The sequence below is a fragment of the Balearica regulorum genome, chromosome 9, assembly GCF_011004875.1.
Source record: "Balearica regulorum gibbericeps isolate bBalReg1 chromosome 9, bBalReg1.pri, whole genome shotgun sequence".
NCBI lineage: Eukaryota > Metazoa > Chordata > Aves > Gruiformes > Gruidae > Balearica > Balearica regulorum.
Genome location: NC_046192.1, coordinates 3397150 through 3414183, shown reverse-complemented (window position 1 = coordinate 3414183; position 17034 = coordinate 3397150). Strand labels below are relative to the sequence as shown.

At 39.2% G+C, this 17034-nt stretch overlaps 2 protein-coding genes across 3 annotated transcripts in view; one reads left to right on the top strand and one right to left on the bottom strand.

Moving 5' to 3' along the window:
* LIMS2 (LIM zinc finger domain containing 2) overlaps positions 1-17034 on the top strand; it is a 35327-nt gene that overhangs the window by 9079 nt on the left and 9214 nt on the right. For both annotated transcript variants that reach the window (XM_075760860.1, XM_075760857.1), the window contains 3 exons: positions 6921-7080; positions 7901-7967; positions 8277-8397. In XM_075760860.1, coding sequence (XP_075616975.1) covers positions 6925-7080; positions 7901-7967; positions 8277-8397 — 344 coding nt within the window. In that variant the 5' untranslated portion in view covers positions 6921-6924. The remainder of the gene's footprint in view (positions 1-6920; positions 7081-7900; positions 7968-8276; positions 8398-17034) is intronic.
* GPR17 (G protein-coupled receptor 17) lies at positions 8857-15928 on the bottom strand. The gene is made up of 2 exons (XM_010300764.2): positions 15664-15928; positions 8857-11631 (listed from the first exon to the last, which is right to left on the bottom strand). The coding sequence occupies exon 2, from the start codon at positions 11601-11603 to the stop codon at positions 10569-10571; it is 1035 nt and encodes a 344-aa protein (XP_010299066.2). The 5' UTR covers positions 11604-11631; positions 15664-15928; the 3' UTR covers positions 8857-10568.

Sequence of the window (17034 nt, the reverse complement as noted above, 5' to 3'; positions counted from 1 at the left end):
TTCACTTTCAGCTATTTAACTGTGTTTCATCGTAACCTGTAAGAGCCTTCCAGAAAGAAGGTGAAGGCACAGTATTTTTTCCCATGATTTCCAATTATTATTTCTAATACTTTTTTCTGAGTTTGTAAACATGACAGATTTTTCAAGCCTTTGTTTAGTTATTTATTTTTTAATTAGAGTTTAAAACTCTTTCTTAAGCAGATATACTTAATCCACTAGGCAGAAAGAATGCCTTTTTCTGAACAGCACGTTTATTGTACTCAGCACTACACTAGTATGGTTTTGCAGGAGAGCGAGGTTAGTTCTCCTTTGCCTTCTGTGTCTGCTAGATTTCAGGAGCTGGAGCTTGGTGTTTGGAAAATGCTTATCTGTGTGAGATCTCTCTTTTTAAACCTATGCTATTAAGTGTGCTGTGTGAGGCTGGTAGAAGAGGTGATTCAGGCAGCACTGCCATAGCAAAGCTGACAGTAATGGTTCTCCAAATCTACTGCATTCGGCTTGGGGATGTTCGTAAGTCTAGGAACAGTGGGGTGGGGTGGGGTGGGGAGCTCGCTCTGAAGTCAAGCACAGCTAGGACTACAAGGATGTGGTGCTAGGTAGGAGAATGCTCAGAGGCTGGTACTGCGCTGTGTTGAAAGAGAGAGGCTGTGTATGTATTGCTGTGGTAACACACATACAGAGCAAGGCAGACCATGCTTTTGTATAAACTATACGCTAGCAGAATTTTTAGTAAGGCCGGGTGAGTTCGGAAGAAATAATTTTTGCAGCTGACAGAGTGATTTAGGGGGGAAATGTCCAGATAGGTAAATTGAATACATTTTCCACATCATTATTTGCTTCAAGGACTAAGCCGCGTGTTTTGGTTTTACTCAGCAGGTGACAGTGCTGAAAATTAGAATCTGTTTGGGAATTTTGTCTCCTGAATTATTTGTATTTTACCCACAGTTTTTGAGCTACGGATAATTTTTGCTTCTCCTTCCTGATAAGTCCTGATAGTTTATGTCTTTTCTTCAGGCAAATGAGAGTAATCCAAAAGTAGTGTTGCTGCTAATTGATGATAATTGATGAACACATTTGGGAATGATCTGTCCTATCAGTGCTGGTAAACAAACATCACATTTTAGCTCCTTTGAGATAATGGAAGTGAAGAAGAGAAAGATTAAATGTGTTTAAGAAGTAATTTATCCAGTAGACATTGTGGGTGAAGTGGTACATGGTTGATAATAAAAGGATGCTTTTCCTGTGTAAGAAGTATAATCACTTTAAAACCTGTGCATGTTGTTGATGTTTCCCTGGGCTGAGTGAACACTGCTAAATGTGTGTCTTTTTAATGAATTGGTCATGGTTTACTGGAACTAAGTATTGCATTGCATTGAGAGGGACTACCAAGTGCCTGTGGCCATATGGGCATTGTATTTTGTTCTCAGCTGAAATGTGTGAAGGAGAGGAATTTTATTTTTTTTTAAAAAAAATCTCTAACTTCTACAAATAGCAAATTGCTGTTGCTGGTAGGCCAAGGAGGGACAAGGAGATTTTTTTCCATATTGCGACCATAAGTTGAATTTGTATGTTTTTCTTAATTTTGGTTATCCCTGTGCAGTAAATAAGAACAAAAAGTGTTTATTCCATTGAGAGATTGGGGGCTGCATGGTCAAGGAAGATATGCTGAGAAAAATACTGTTAATTTCTTATTTAGCCAGCTGAAAAAATATTGAAATAGAGAATGAAGTGCAAATTCAATGCAAGCAGAAGGAGAAATGCTGAAGATGTTAAGCTATGCACATAGTTTTATCAAATGCACAACAAATCATACATTGAACAACTGGGATTTTTTTTTTCTCCAGTGTTTTATAACAAGTTTAATAATAACCTTAAAGAAGTTAAATCAGTTTGGAAAAGTTGTCCAGATGAAAGTCAATTGCAGTGAAGAGATTTTGGAAGAATGGTAAGGGTAGCTGAGGGCTGTTTTTCAGCAGAAGGTTGTGAACTGATACCCTTCCTTTCTTTTTTCTTTGTATTAGTCATTATCTGTGAAAGAATCATATAGTCTAGTATTGTCCTGGCAAATATTTTTTTTGTCTTTGTCAACATTAAGGACTTAAAGCTACAAATCCTCAACCATGCTATGGGGATGGGAAGAAGCCCCTCTCCTGGAGTGCTCTGATTTTTATCTTAGCTAGTGGCATCTATGATATACACAAGTGGTGATAGCTTTCTAGGTTTTTGACTTTTCACCGTCCCAGGCATCCGTGTGTGTACACATACTAGAAATGACTACATAAATGTTATCGCATTGTGGTATTTTCTGTATACACTAGTTTCTAGTGGTAGACCAGAATGAGCAGAGAATAGCTTTCTAGAATTCCCTAGCGTAGGTATGATGCCTGTCTGCTGAGGTTTGGACAGTGCCCTGGGCTCTTACATCTTGAAATGTTTTCTTCCTATCTTTTTGTAGTATCTGTAAGGTTTTTGGTCATCTCTGTATTAAAGTAATTCTTCACTCAGCATTGTGATGGAGAACTCTCTTTGACACTAAAACCAAAAAGCTTTTGAGAACAATTAAAGAAAAATGATTTTTTTTGACTGGGCTTTTCTGGCAGAAGTGCTTCTTGCATCTTTGGTTCCTTTCTGGGACATGACAAGAGTCTGAGACTGTTCATCTGTTCTCCTGGTTGAGTTGTCTGGTTCATTTGTCTTGCATCCATGTTTAAGATACTGAATTCTGCTATTGTGAAGGCTGGAGCTTCTGTTCTATTCTCTTAGCAGTTCAAACATTAGATTTGCTTTTTTTTTTTCCTCAACTTGTCACCAGTACTAGATCCTTATAGACAAATGTTTAAAAAGGAGGTAACAGTATAGGAGCTGCAGCATTTTAGCCAGCTTTCTTGGTATTGAAGTCCAGCTCTTTTTTTTTTTTTTTTTCCCCCCTGAATCTGTGTGACAATATGGTATGAAAATATGACATTTGCTAGCCCAATGATGTATGAAACCACTAGCTTTGGAAGATAGATCCATATTGACTTTAGTGATATAAGAAGGTAAAATGCTTTCAAATCTCTATAGCACCTGTACCAGTAGCACAGAATGGGTCTCCCAATTAGCTTCCACTTCTTATAAGAAGGAATTTTTCTTTTTTTCCTTTTTTCTGAGCCATGCTGATACTTTATAGTAAATACTTCTGAGAATTCAAAGCATGAGAAATCCACATGTAATTATAATGGTAAATAACTAATTTCTGTAAATTAGGTACTTTGACAAAGATGATTTGTTGAAGATATGGCACATAATGATGAGAGATTGGAAGAAGCATTGTTTGAGCACTGGTATTTTTGGGATTCACACAGGACAGGATAACTTCAGGATGTTGAGCTGGTCATGTTTTAATAGCCTTTCCTGTCTTTGTGTCACTACCTTATTGTTAAAACAGAGAATGATTCTGTATTTTACCAAATTGCAAAAAAATCAGTGAGCAAGCAGAATGCAAGAAGGACTCCATATTGGAGACTGTCCTTTGAGAAAGACTCAGATGTGAGTATCTTACAGTTCACACAGTAGGTCAAACTTTTATGGACACTCTTGGCACCACCATCAAAACGATGGTTTTGGTGTTGCTCTTCCTCTCCCCGTGCTGCTGACAGAAGTGTTTTTGCAGCACTGTAGTAAACTGAATCATAAAACTGCTCTGAATTAGAACTGTTCTTCCGCCCCCTTCCAGCCTTGTTAATTTTAACCTTGAACTAGTTGAATGGTTTTGCACAAGGAAGAGGTTGCACAAGGAAGAGGTCACGCGGGGTGTGTAGTTGAGGGAGATTAAGAAACTGTGGCATATGTGAAAGTAAAACTTTTGAATAAAGGCAAAGTCATACCTTTAGGGCAATGCCGAAGGTACACATTTTAGCTTGAGCGTAAAAGAATAAAACATCTTAAGTAAAAAGAGATGCAAAGTCATGAGTGAAAAGAGCGGAGAGGTAAAACTTGAGCTGTGATTATCAAAGAGCCACAGCTGCTGGTTTGTGTTACAGGAGACACCTTGGTCAGGAGCTCATGTGTGATTTAGTTGTCTTCTATATGGCTCTCCCCAGCAGATTTCACCTGGGTTATAGTTGAGGCAGAGAACTGTGTTATCATGTGTATGGGTTCTTTTTTTTTTTTTCCTGGATTGATAATTTCTCTCGTGTCTGAGTAACAAGTCACAATCATTAGCTCATTTGCATTGTGGCATTTCTTGGACTGCTCTGGCTATATCATTGTCATCATCATCTTTCTTATACCTTTAAGGAAATCCTGTCAGCATCAACCAAGTTCTTCTAGCTCAAACATTTTGAATTTTTTTTTTATGTTTTCATTTCCGAGTTTTTGATGTGCTTGTTCTATGCTGTTTTGCAAAATCATTAGTGATTTTTCACTGTGTATCATATTATGCTGTTAAAACAGTATTGGAATATCTTGAGCAAAAATTTCCGTAGGACCTTTTGCATCATCATGCATGAGCAGGACATTAAATAAACTCTTAGGATTCTTGATATTCTCTTGCTTTTGCAAATGAATGAGGTAAATTAATTTTTTGAGAGTTAAAAATTAAATCCAAAGTTGTACTTCATGCTAAGGGAAGACAATGAGAACACAGAACAATAGTGCAATTGACTTTCACTAGAACTTTCAATTTCCCAATAGATTTTATATTGTTTAGAAGTTAGGGTTTACTGTGCGGTTACTCTGTTTTGATAGCCCTTAAATGCTGGTTTCAGAATGAAGGTTTCTGATAGCCTTATTCTTATAAGCAAGTCCCTACGTCTTCATTATCTTCTTTTTTTTCTTCTCACCAACATGGCCATGGGACTTGTGTCAGAATGTCTCCCAGGATAAGTGTATTCAGTAGTGTTTGGTGTGAACCCAGAGAAGCTTTTTCACTGATGTTGACATGAGGCTTTCTTAATTGTGGCTGTTGACTAGCTCAAGTCTTGGAATTCAGGCATCACATTTTTCAGGAGGGAAAAGACACTTGATGGGGAGATTATATTTTCATCTCCTGGTACACATTTGCATGATGTAACTGAAAGAGTGGCGATTGAAAACTAAGCTGATTAGGTCTTGGCTTTGCTGCAAACACTGATGTTTTTGTGTTGACCTATTCCTTTGGTAGTCTGTCAGGATAAAATTGTTTCTCTAACCTATGATCTCTAGTTTATAAAATTACAGGATTTCCTGCCTGTCCATAATTCCGGTCCATGTCTGGATTTTAAAGCTCTTTCATACTGCAATAAGGAAACAAATTCCTGCTAAATTGGTACTCCATTCTTGAAATTATTACCAACTCCCTTGGTCTTTGCCATCCTTGGAATTGCAGTGGCAGAAAGAAAGTGTATTTTTACTGAGTGGTCGCTCCAGGTCACAGCGTAGGATATTTCTACAGGCTGCAGATGTGACACATTTGGCTCAGCTGAGCCAGCTGCAGCACAGGGGATTTTTTTGCCTCAGGAGTATGAGACAGCTGCCTGCACTGCTGCCTGCTTGTTCTAGTTGCGCTTAGAGCACAATGCCCTGGGATACAAATGGTGGCCTGTATTTGTAGGGATGTCTCTGACCAGAGGAAAGAGAATCTTCTACTGGAAGATGCTTATTGAATTGGTGTTCTCTATAAAGAGGTGTGGAAAGTAGTATGTTAGGTTGTAGAATAACACTAACAATGGAAATTCAGTTCAAAGTAGCTTTGCATATGAAAAGAAAGAGGAAAAAAAACTTTTAAAGCAAGCCATCTTTCACTTTGTGTATACATTATGTGCTTGAGGAAAACTACTACACAAATATTTCAGAGATTTTTGACATGATGGAAATTTTTTAGTCTCCCTCCTATAAAACTGCTATCTTTCCAGTCATGGAAATGAGAGGATGCCCAGAAGGCATAAAATAGTTTTTCTGTATCTAAAAGTGTAACAATACTGAATTTTTATATGATTGGATAGTCTGGTGGTTGGAAGAAAGGTCACATTGCAACAAGAAACTGAGACTCTTCATAGGGGTTTTTTCCTCCTTTTTTGGACATGTAATGTACAATAAAACTGCATTCTTTTAGTATATAGAGAACTGAGATTAACATGATGGTAAGTGTGAAAATTTTGTGAAAGAGGTTAGAGTTGTTCCACATTTTAGGGAAGATAGAGGAAACGTCCTTTGCACAATTTGCGAGTGTGGCTTTGGGGTTTTATTTTAGCCTCACTTTCTGAGGAAATTAAGCTGATGTATTTGCCAAGCCAGGCAGGGAGACTTCTCTCTTCCCATACCTTTTCAACCCTTTGACAGTTTCAACTAATATGTCAGGGAGACAGAGGCATTGTATGTAATTATTTTCCAATGAATCTTGTGCGTATAAGCTGCTGGGTGAAGGGGGAAATGCCCTGTTAATTCCTACAGAGAAGAGGAGACTATAGTGGGATATCAGTGCTTATGACCCATCAGAAAATAAAGGGGATACTGCAGTGGGATATCAGCATCATCCATCAGAAGATCCTCAGAGGTGCACATCTTGAGAGCAGAAATCCCAAGAAGTCAGGATGATTGTGTTTGCTGCTCTCCAAACTACTGGTTTATTTCAAATTGTGGCTATTTGGTATAAGTTATTAGGAGGATGACATAATGGGGTGAAAGACTGGTGAAGCAGCCAAAAGTGCGCAATAGGTAAGTCTGCTACATGAGCTCATTCTGCCACGTGTGAGTTACAAGAACATTATTTCTAACTGATGTCAGTGCTGAATTGACTCATTGGTCTTTTTTTTTCTTTTTTTTTTTCTTTTCATATAAAAGAGAGTTTCAAGCAATGGAAATGTTGTGTTCATAGATACTAGGGAAACTTGGATGATATGAGTATACTCATGTGATTGGCTGCGACATTGCTTATGATCTTACTCTTGTCTTTGTTCCAGTAATATGTCTGATGCTCTTGCAAATGCAGTATGTGAACGCTGCCAGACTCGATTCGACCCTGCAGAGAGGATTGTGAACAGCAATGGGGAGCTCTATCATGAAAACTGCTTTGTCTGTGCTCAGTGTTTTCGTCAGTTCCCAGATGGACTTTTTTATGAGGTGAGGTCTCATACTGTATGTAAAGGAAGAGAAGTAGCTCCATTAAAATGCAAGGAATTAGGTGAGAATTCTAGCAGAAATACGAATTTCCATCTTTCTTGCATGTTTCATTTCTCAGCCCTAAACCTTTGTTGCTATTTTTTTGAGGAGGTTGTGACTTAATTTCCTTTTTTTTCTTCTCACATACTCCTATACATCAGTAACAACAAAAACTGTTTGCTTGCTTTTTGAGTAAGAGGTATTTCAAAAAGAAAATAGAAAATGTTCCTTGATATTTCATTAGACATAAGTGAATTTTTGTCTTTATTTTTAGACATTTTGTACCAAACTTTTCCGATTGGGCAACTGAAATTGGTGAACCCATTTAAAAATGAGGTTGAAATATTTTTACAGAATATGTGCAAGCACATATTTTGAATAACTCATTATTTTAAACATGCTGCATTCTTAATCTGCCGTGAGTTTTAGCCTTGTGTAGGAGGAGTAGTTCTGAATTACTTGGGAGGGAAGCCAAAAATTAAGTTAAAGCCTACTAAAGGAAAAGGGCTTTGGACACTTCAAGATTTTCACTGTCTTGTAGCAGCATTGCTATTGATTTAACTGTTTGCTATGCAAATTCACCATAAGGCTGAAGCCATATCTGGATATTTCTTTAAGAGAAATCCTTAGGATTTCAAAAACAGGTGTGGGGGGCTAGAACTGGAAAATTTGGCTGGCCTTGGGTAAGTGGTCATTTCAATGGAAAATCATACTGAACTATCAAGACATAGGAGTAGTTCAGTTATTCACGAGGGCTCCTTCTCTCTTGTTTGGTTCACAGTTTGAAGGTCGGAAGTACTGCGAGCATGACTTTCAGATGCTGTTTGCTCCTTGCTGCGGGGAATGTGGTAAGATGTGGTGCATGTCAACACCGTGGGGTAACAGCTACAGGGCTGTGCAAACCTCCCACCGTTGCAGTGACACCCCTCCCAGGATGGGATTGTTGAGGTCATTCTAAGGAGCACAAGCTCCAGAAGGAAACAAAGAATGATACTAGCAGTGATTTGAGGTATTCTGGTTGTGGAATTACTGGGGTTTTTTCAAAGTTAGACTGTAATAGCTCTTGTGGAATTAAAATGGAAGGGTTATGAAGGGCACTAGGCTTTTGATAAGACCGTTTTGTGCATGCATCTCAAGGTGTGGCTTTCCTTTTGCAGGTGAGTTCATTATTGGACGTGTTATCAAGGCAATGAACAATAACTGGCACCCAGAATGTTTCCGCTGTGAGCTCTGCGATGTAGCACTTGCTGACCTGGGTTTTGTGAAGAATGCTGGCAGGTAAGATAGAGCAAGAGATCTGAAAGTTTTATCGGTGTGTTATTGATACAGTAGTGAAATGTTGAGAGTGGTCAGTTTGTACACTGATAGGTAAAGCTCGAAAAGGTACAGAAGAAGCTTTAAGGAACAGCCTGTTAGGAGATGGGAAATGGAATGAAGAACAGTGTTCTTCATCCAATGAAACATGTAAAAAGCAGAAACTCCAATTTTAGTAGCTAGTGGGTGGGTTCTGGAAAAGAAAGGCATTTTAGGCAAAAGGCTGAACAGTAAGTAAGAAAAAGGGATTATGTGATCCTGGGCAGGGTATTTATCAAATAAGCTGCTGAGCAGGAAATCAAGATATAGCAAAAGGCCAAGAGCATAACATGAGGATTACAGCGAAGCCTGTTCAGCATGTGATTCCCCAGGTCTTCGGAAATCATTCATTTTATATACTGAAGTACAAAAATGAGTCCTAACGGTTGATGAATGCATTTAATTAAGAAGTAAGAAATAAAAACATAAAAGGGAGCTTGTACAAAAGCATACCATGATAAGAAAATAAAACAATCCAGCAGTTAGCAGGTAGTGTTGCACAATTCATGGTTAATTTCAGGCTTTCATATGTCTTGAGCAAAGCCTAGTAATTTCCTAGAGTTTATATTCTCACTAACTAAATGGTGAGGAAGGGAAGGAAGGGTTATATACTTGTACCCTGTCCAGCAGGGAGCCCTCTCAACTCCTTCTTCTCTTCCATCCTGCATGCAGCTTCTGTGCCTTAATTTTTGGAGTTGGGTATAGTTGATTTTGTTTTGATACCTAAGCTTGTTAGAATGGGCTGTTGTGATAGCACCTGCGGTGGCTTGGGAAAGTAGTCAGGATTGAAGCAGTTCAAGCAAGTTATAGTATGTTTGATTTCATAATTTTTGGACCTAATCTAAAATGGTAAGGAACTCATTCCCAAAAGCATAGAAATGGGATATGCATGTGTATGTATCTGTACATAATAATTATAATTTACCTGTCACGTGATTTCCTATAATATTTATCTCCATAGCATAGAAGCAGATTTCTGGTAAATATTATTGGAAACTCTTGGGTTCTTTTTCCTGCTTCTCATTGTACCTGGTCTTCCCTAGTCTACCTGTCATTTCCAGACATGTTCCACTGGATGCAATTTGTATCAGTGAGGATAGTTAAGATAATCCTTACTTTATCTGTGAAGGAATAGTCTTGCTAGATAAATGACAAAAAATAATTGTAAACCACCTCAGAGATAGAAATCTCTTCTGGACAAAGTAGACTTCACTTCTTCATATGCTTACTTTACTTCACTTTTGCATTTAGGTTCATATTTTTATGATTCAGAATGTAGCAACGATGAATGCTGTATTCCTAAACAGCCCTTTTCCACTCTTTAGTTTGAGGTTTATCAGGATATCCAATGTTTTGCAGGGAACTACATAAAAGAGGCAGTGCAGTAAATGTTGTCCAACCTCTGTCTGCAGCTTTGAGACAATGGCAGAGGGCAGATAGAAAAGGACGTATGAAGTATAGTGCTCATCTCCAGCTCTGAATGCTGGGAAGAAGTAAAAACAAATTGTAAGTCCTATCTTGATTTCAGTCCAGGTTGGGTGCATTGCAGCATTTTGGTCTTTTTTTTTTTCTCACCACCATTTAGTACCAATTTTCTGTTTACTATATATAAACACTTTGAGTTTGGAGACTTGACAAGACGTGCAAGCACGCTGTCTTTTCATCAGGCAGGTCTATCTCAGGAGTGGATCTCTACTGCTGATACAATATTAAATTTTAAAGTAGGCTGTATGCATTGTGCAGAGGAAAAATAATTTCCAAATGATCTAATTAAGGTGGGTTTTTTAATTTAAAAAAACCCCAAAAGTCCATTTAATAGCCTCTTTGCTTTCTTCCCTGTTCCTAAGTGTTCAGCCCTCGGTTTCACATCTTGGAAATCAGTAGAACTGTACTTCTGTTTGCAGTTTCAGTGAGACAAGAACATGTGATCTCTGTTGTCAGAGGGGTTCTTGCTAATTGCAGTCCCATAAAAACAACAGAACTTCCCTCCTCAGGATGAGTTTGACTCTAGGTGAACTATCTTGCTGCATATTTGCACTCTCAGATGATTTTGGCGGAAGAGAGCATTCTTCAGTCGAAGCAGTGACGAGTCATGTTCACAGTTCAGATTTAGCACTTAGTGAGCTTTCATTTGTCTTACCCTCGTACGTTTGAGGCAACATTACAGTCTTTTTAACACAAAACAGATTGCACAAAGCCTCACGGAATTTCTCAGCCACAAAAAAATACATGACTGGGTCAAAGGCACCATTTAGACTTGTGAGGCAGGAAGTGATGCGGTTACCGAGGGCTAGAATTCGCTGTGTTTCACAGGAAGTTTTGGTCCCATTGTAATGGAGAATATAAATGTAGCGGTTGACATGATAAGGTACAAAGCAAATCAGAAAGATCATCAGGACCATGATGATCATTTTGATAGCTTTTTCCTTCAGGTGTTTCTCAACTCTGTTCCCACTCTTCAGGCTTCTGATGATTAATAAGTAGCAAGTCACTGTAGTAACAAATGGGAAGGTGAACGCCACTGCTAAGGACACAAGGGCATGACGTGATGCCTTTTCTCTGTAGAGTTGCAGGCAGACAGTTGTGTTTTTCATCTCGACTGTCTGCACACTGAGCAGCAGAGGTGCCATTGCAACCCCAACTATAACCCATAGAAAGACACATGCCAAATGGGCATAAAGAGACCTGCGAAGCTTAATGGACTTCACAGGGTGCACAATGGCTAGGAAACGGTCAACGCTGATACACATGAGGAAGTAGATACTGGCATACATGTTGAGGTAAAAAAGGAAGCCAGTGAGTCTACATGGGATCTCACCAAATGGCCAATGATTACCAGAAAAATGGTACACCAGCCGGGTGGGAAGTACCAGCACAAAGGACAGGTCAGCCACAGCTAGATGCATCAGGAACACGTTGGCAGGTGTGCCTGACTTTTGGTCCCGGATGAAAAGCCAAAGAGCCAGGGCATTGCCAACAAAAGCCAGGATGAAGTCCAGGAAGTAGAAAGTGGCAAAAAGGATGTTCTCAAGGTGTGTCTCTTTGCCACATTGCTCTGACGTTTCCAAAGAGAAGTTTGATTGAGTTGAGCAATTGAAGAGTAGTCTTGAGAGGTCTGCTGGGCTATTCATTTTTCACTGCAATTTTGAAGAAAAAAACCTGAAAGAATTGAGACAGCATATTACAAAAGACCCTGGTTTTTTGAAGGAAAAAAAAACCATAACAAAAAACCCCACCTGAAAAAACACACATGGAAATCAGTGATGTCTCTGGTTTGCTAATACTGGTATTTAATATGAGAGATCAGTCTAAGTTTAAACCCTTACCTTAAAATTCTTAATACCTCCTGCTGGACTGGGTTTTCCAGAACATTAATTCCTCTTGAAGGAACCACTATAAAGAGTTAGCTAGCTGATTATGAACTTGTCTGTAACCTGTGCTGAGATCAATTGAATAACAGAGCAGTGAAATACTTATGTGTCTGGTTAATAGAAGAGTGGAAGCGGATTCTGTATGTCTAGTATTAGCTATGTTTGATTTGAAAGCCTGACTGAAGAGCTCCTAACGAATCAGCTTTTCTGAGCACAGGTATCTGTTGGAAGGTGACCTAGCTTAGAATATCTGTCATGTTCCTAGAAGAAGTGGAAGGCAGATCAAGTATTGCTGTTATTAAAAAAAACCACAGGGTTCCTGAAAATCTTTGAGAATTACTTTGGTCTAAAGTCCTGTATTTAAGGCAAATGCATCTAGTTGCAATATAGGAGCAGACTTTTCAGATGGGTAGCTGCATCTCATTTGAACAGCAAAAAGCACTCAGAAAAGATTATTAGTAATGCCTGTGCTGTGGGTTGCCTGTCAAAGTGTCATACTTCCCTGCAGCTTTCTTCTTTCAGCATAACTCTCTTCCTCCCTCAAAAGCCTGAATCCACTGTAGCTTATCCAGGGCCTTTTCAAAGTAGCAGCTTAGTAAAACTGAACTTAGCTTTGCCAGTCTCTCTGTTGTCTGCAGGGTCCTGAACAGCATCAACAAAAAGTAGTAAGATTTTCTGGGCACCTACCCATGGCTTTTTATACATTTCTCAACTGTGGGTGTAGATGGTGGGAAATGCAGGCAGCCTGAGTTTCCAGCATTGTCTGGTTTTTGGATTCCTCGGAGGTGTTACAGTATGTGCAGCACTACCTCCATTGTGCTCACCATTGCATTTTATACTGATCGACCATTTCTCCATAATATTCAATAAATCTTTAAATACATCCATTTTCCTCTTCCATCTTCTTCAGATGTCTAAAAATATTGGTGGCTGATTGAGAAACTGAAATGGGATTAAGAACACACCACTATATTGCAAAATGTAAACAAAATTCCAAGGTGATTACCATCTTTAGTTTGGTTGCTGTCACTTTCAGATGGACAGAAAACTACAGTAGCTAGAGATAAAAATGCTGCACCACTTCTGTTTAGTTCACAGTTGAAGAGACAAAAGTCAACAGAAGCGAGACTGAATGAAATTCAGAAACTAAAATTTCTTCTTATAGCCACAGAGGGGCCTTCTTACTCCATGGATTGCCTAGATACCCTGCATGTTTATGGCACAGAAAAGACTCTGAGTTTGAGTGCATGGATACTCGCTGCCTGCTGCCAGCTGCATGCTTCTTTATAGTCCTAGAGATGGCAACAAATTATTACCTTGGAATTACTAAAAGTGCATGTGCAAGGAAGACTATATGGCCCTTTTTACCAGGGGATGTTTTATATATAAAAAAACATATGAAATTTTGCTTTCATGTACAAAAGGAAAATTCCCTATTGCAGTTTTCCATGTGAATTTCCTGGGTTTGCAGAGGAGCCTGCAGTTTTGTTCCTAGTATTTATTTGTCCCTTGCAAAGTAAAACTTCCAAGTGTTTTTGAACACAAGATTTTGAGGTTTGTATGTGATAGTAATGTTGAATGCTCAAACACTTGTCCTCCCTGAATGGAATTATTTTAAGTATGTATTTTTCTATTGCATACCAAAGGAAAAATACTATGAGACCATGCCTTTTTATTGACTGTTTATTTACAGTGGTACCTATCACCTGATATTCTGGCTATGTAGCCTTTTTTGTGCCAGGCACTTTGTTGAAATATGCTTTTCATCTGCAAAAAATGTAATCAGATGATCTTTATGTACACACACCTGTCAGTGATGGGGTGGTCTGATGCTTAAGCATTATTCTATACATGGTTGTGACACCATTGAGAAAGCAATGCATGCTGGCTTGGACCAGCTGAAAAGGCAGAAGCAAGGGTTGTCTTATGGAACAGACAGGGATGGCTCTTGTCTTGATAATGATTTAAGTCAGTTCAGGAGGCGAAGCAGTAAGCAGACTTTTCCCCTATTTCCAAGCTGAATACTAGGGGTTTAGCAGCATGTATCATGAACTGATTCTGTCTGAGCTGATTTCCTAAGGAGGATCTTTGGGATTCAGATTCAGCTGAGTGTCAGTGCCAGACTCAGAATAGCCAAGACTTTGTCCTCACTGGTGGCAGCGTTGAGTCTGCCATTGGTTTCTATCTGGACATGCTTTCATTGCAAAATACTGTAGGGTGGAGTAGAAAGGTGAACGTCGGAGCTATCTAGAAGCCCAGTATGTCAGTGTCAGGAAGGGAGAGGCTTAGAACTAATGATAAAATTGAAAGACTCGGGCTTTTCAAATGAGTGATGAGAGCTGCAGTTACCTAATTTACTTTTTAGAACAAGGTTGAAGGGAGGTATTTTTCATTGCCTGATCAGAAATCACAAAAAAGGAAAGTGGGCCTCTTTCTAATTTTGCTTAGGTTTTAAATTAGAAGGGAATTCTAATAAAGTTGGGGGTTTTGGTTTTTCTGTTTTGGGTTGGGTTTTTTTGTTTGTTTGGGGTTGGTTTTTTTTTTTTACAATTCTGTTTGTTGATGTGAAAATTGTGGTGTAGCGCTTGAGTAGGTCAGGAAGAAAGCTGACATGTCACTAGAATTAATTGTTGAGCTTATTTTTAGAATTTATATGTTTTCAGCAAAATGCTACCACTTTACAATAGGAATAGTTCTTTGACAGTGTGGAAAGCCCTTTCTTATTTACAGTTCCATTTCTATTTTGCCTGGTTTTATACTATCAATTTAAAATAAATGTGTTTAATTTTTAGTTTTTTCTTTCTTTTTTGTTTTTTACGCTTACAAAAAAGCAAAGTTCTAGAAAGGTTGTTGTACTAGTCTGTATGAATGCTAAGAGCAAACTAGAAACCTTCTCAAATGACCTGGAATATGTAGTTTGCACTAAGTTATATGGTGCAAGAGGCTTTGACTCCACAGCTAGAAAACTCCTTTAGGAGTCTGGCTTATTGTCCAATAATTTCTGCTTGGATTGCACTGTTGGTGTTGTGTGAATATTTAGTGATTTACATCTTGCTAAACAGAGCACTATTCTGGAATGAGCCATTATCCCAGGCCTCCCAGGGCTGAGCTGTAATGGGGATGTCACTGCTCATTTGAAATGCGTGCACACTGACCATATTTTATGCCCTGTTTCTTTTCTGCTCAGAAACAAGCAAGATAACAATCCAGAAGACTGTCAGTATAGAAACAACCTATTACCCTTTCAGCAGATGCTCTACCTATTATTAATGAAATGATTAATAAGCAGAAGAAATAGTTAGCTCATCGTAAGTTACATACTTGCCTAATTTGGAGGTTTTGTTATAAAGTAGGTATTTGTGATTTTTTAAGATTATGATTGTAGTCAAATGGGAGTGTCTTCTATCTTTCACTGACAGTACTCGTCATTAGAAATAGTCCACTGCTGACTGAAATTATTCTCCTGAGAATCACTCCCTGCTGAGCCTCCCACCCTTCAGCTGAAATACTTGCTTCTTGTGAGCATCAAAGCAGTGTCAGAGAGCACCGGACATAGCATACAACTGTCAGTTTTCTTAGCACAAATGGATGTACATTAGGTACAGAAGTTTGAAAACTTTTATGTTTTGGAGGAGTGATATAAAAAGTGAGGAAATTATTCTTTGAAGCTTAAAAAACACTGTTTGTTCTTAGTATCAAGCATTTCCGTTATATTCATCTGCCTCTGTGTGTATGTCTTTCCACCTCACTGACACCAGCTAAAACTAATGTCACTAGGAAAGTTCTTTCATTATTCTGCTAACAGAAGTTTGTCTCTTACCTTTTTACAGTGCACTCCTATGGGTGGAGTATAGGCGCCTTTGGGGGAAAATCTCAAGAAACTCCCTCTGATGACAGCAAACCAAATAGAAGCAGCAATGGTGAAAACGAGATGATCCAAAAAAGAGCACACAGTTGCAGAGTTGCTGAGGGCGGAGAGGGGAGCCCCTCTATATAGTGTCCTTCTAGCTCTGATAGCGTATTATCAGCTCAGTCACACAACAGAGCAGGGGAGAGGACACCCCAGCACTGAAGAGTAGTCTTCATCCCAGCTGAGCCCTTGGCACGGGAGTTGCTGCTGCTGTTACAGATATGGATATACTGTATGAATATTCCAGTGTTCATGGTGCTTACTAAAGGCTGCTACTGAACTCCCAGCCGTGAACACAGACTTCTTGGAGTCCTCTGATTATTTTAGGAGGGTGGAGAGAAGCATTGTTTGGGGGAAGTCTGGTATTAATAGACACAACAGGACATTTCAGAATGGGATAATTCCATAATGGTGGGAGTGGGGAGGGGGACAGGCAGAGGGGCGGCTGCTATGGTAACAGCTTAGCCTGTCCAACACTTCCCTTTGCTTGCAATAGAGGAGTGTCTATGGGACGGCAGAGAGGGTTTGTGAGTGGGGAGGGGTTGATAATGGTTTATCAGTGCAAATGGCTGAAGGCATCTTATTCAGCTGAATGAGAGGGGTCTCTTTCAGGACATTTGCTTCAGGGTCCCTATGTCCTGCCCCATATAATTACTCTGCATTTGACAGTGGCGAATAAAATTGATGCCTTTATGCTGAGATGAGCACAGCTGCATGTTTCCTTATAATGGGGTGCTGTCTGCTTTTTCTGGACTCCGTCTGGGCAGACAGTAGTTCCAGCCCTGGAGAGAGACACTTGCTGACAGGAGGACTCAGATTTGGAGAGAATAATAATGATACTTAGCACTTAGACAGGCGCCTGCCAGCTGAGGGTCATAAATGTTTGAGGTCTCACAACAACATCTGTGTTGTATTCTTATCCCCATTTTACAGATCTAAGGGTAAGTGATTCATCACACCAGAATTTTGGAAGGGGCCCTGCAAAGAACCCGCTACTTCGGCCATAAATCTACCCCTTCCATTTGAACTTTTCCTTTTGTCTGGTGTCTTTCGAGAATGACCTGTAAATCTCAGCGAGTGTTTCACATAGTGACATAGTGAAAGGAATTAAGCAGGCTTGTCTGTTTTGTGACAAAGAAACCCACAGAAAGTCATTCCTCTGTCATTTTCATTTTATCCTAAATTCTTTCCAGCCTGCAGCATTGCAGCTAGAGGGGTAGGTAATAGGCAAGTAAACTGAACAGCTGTTCCTCAGAGCTACTAAATATTGCGATAAAACTG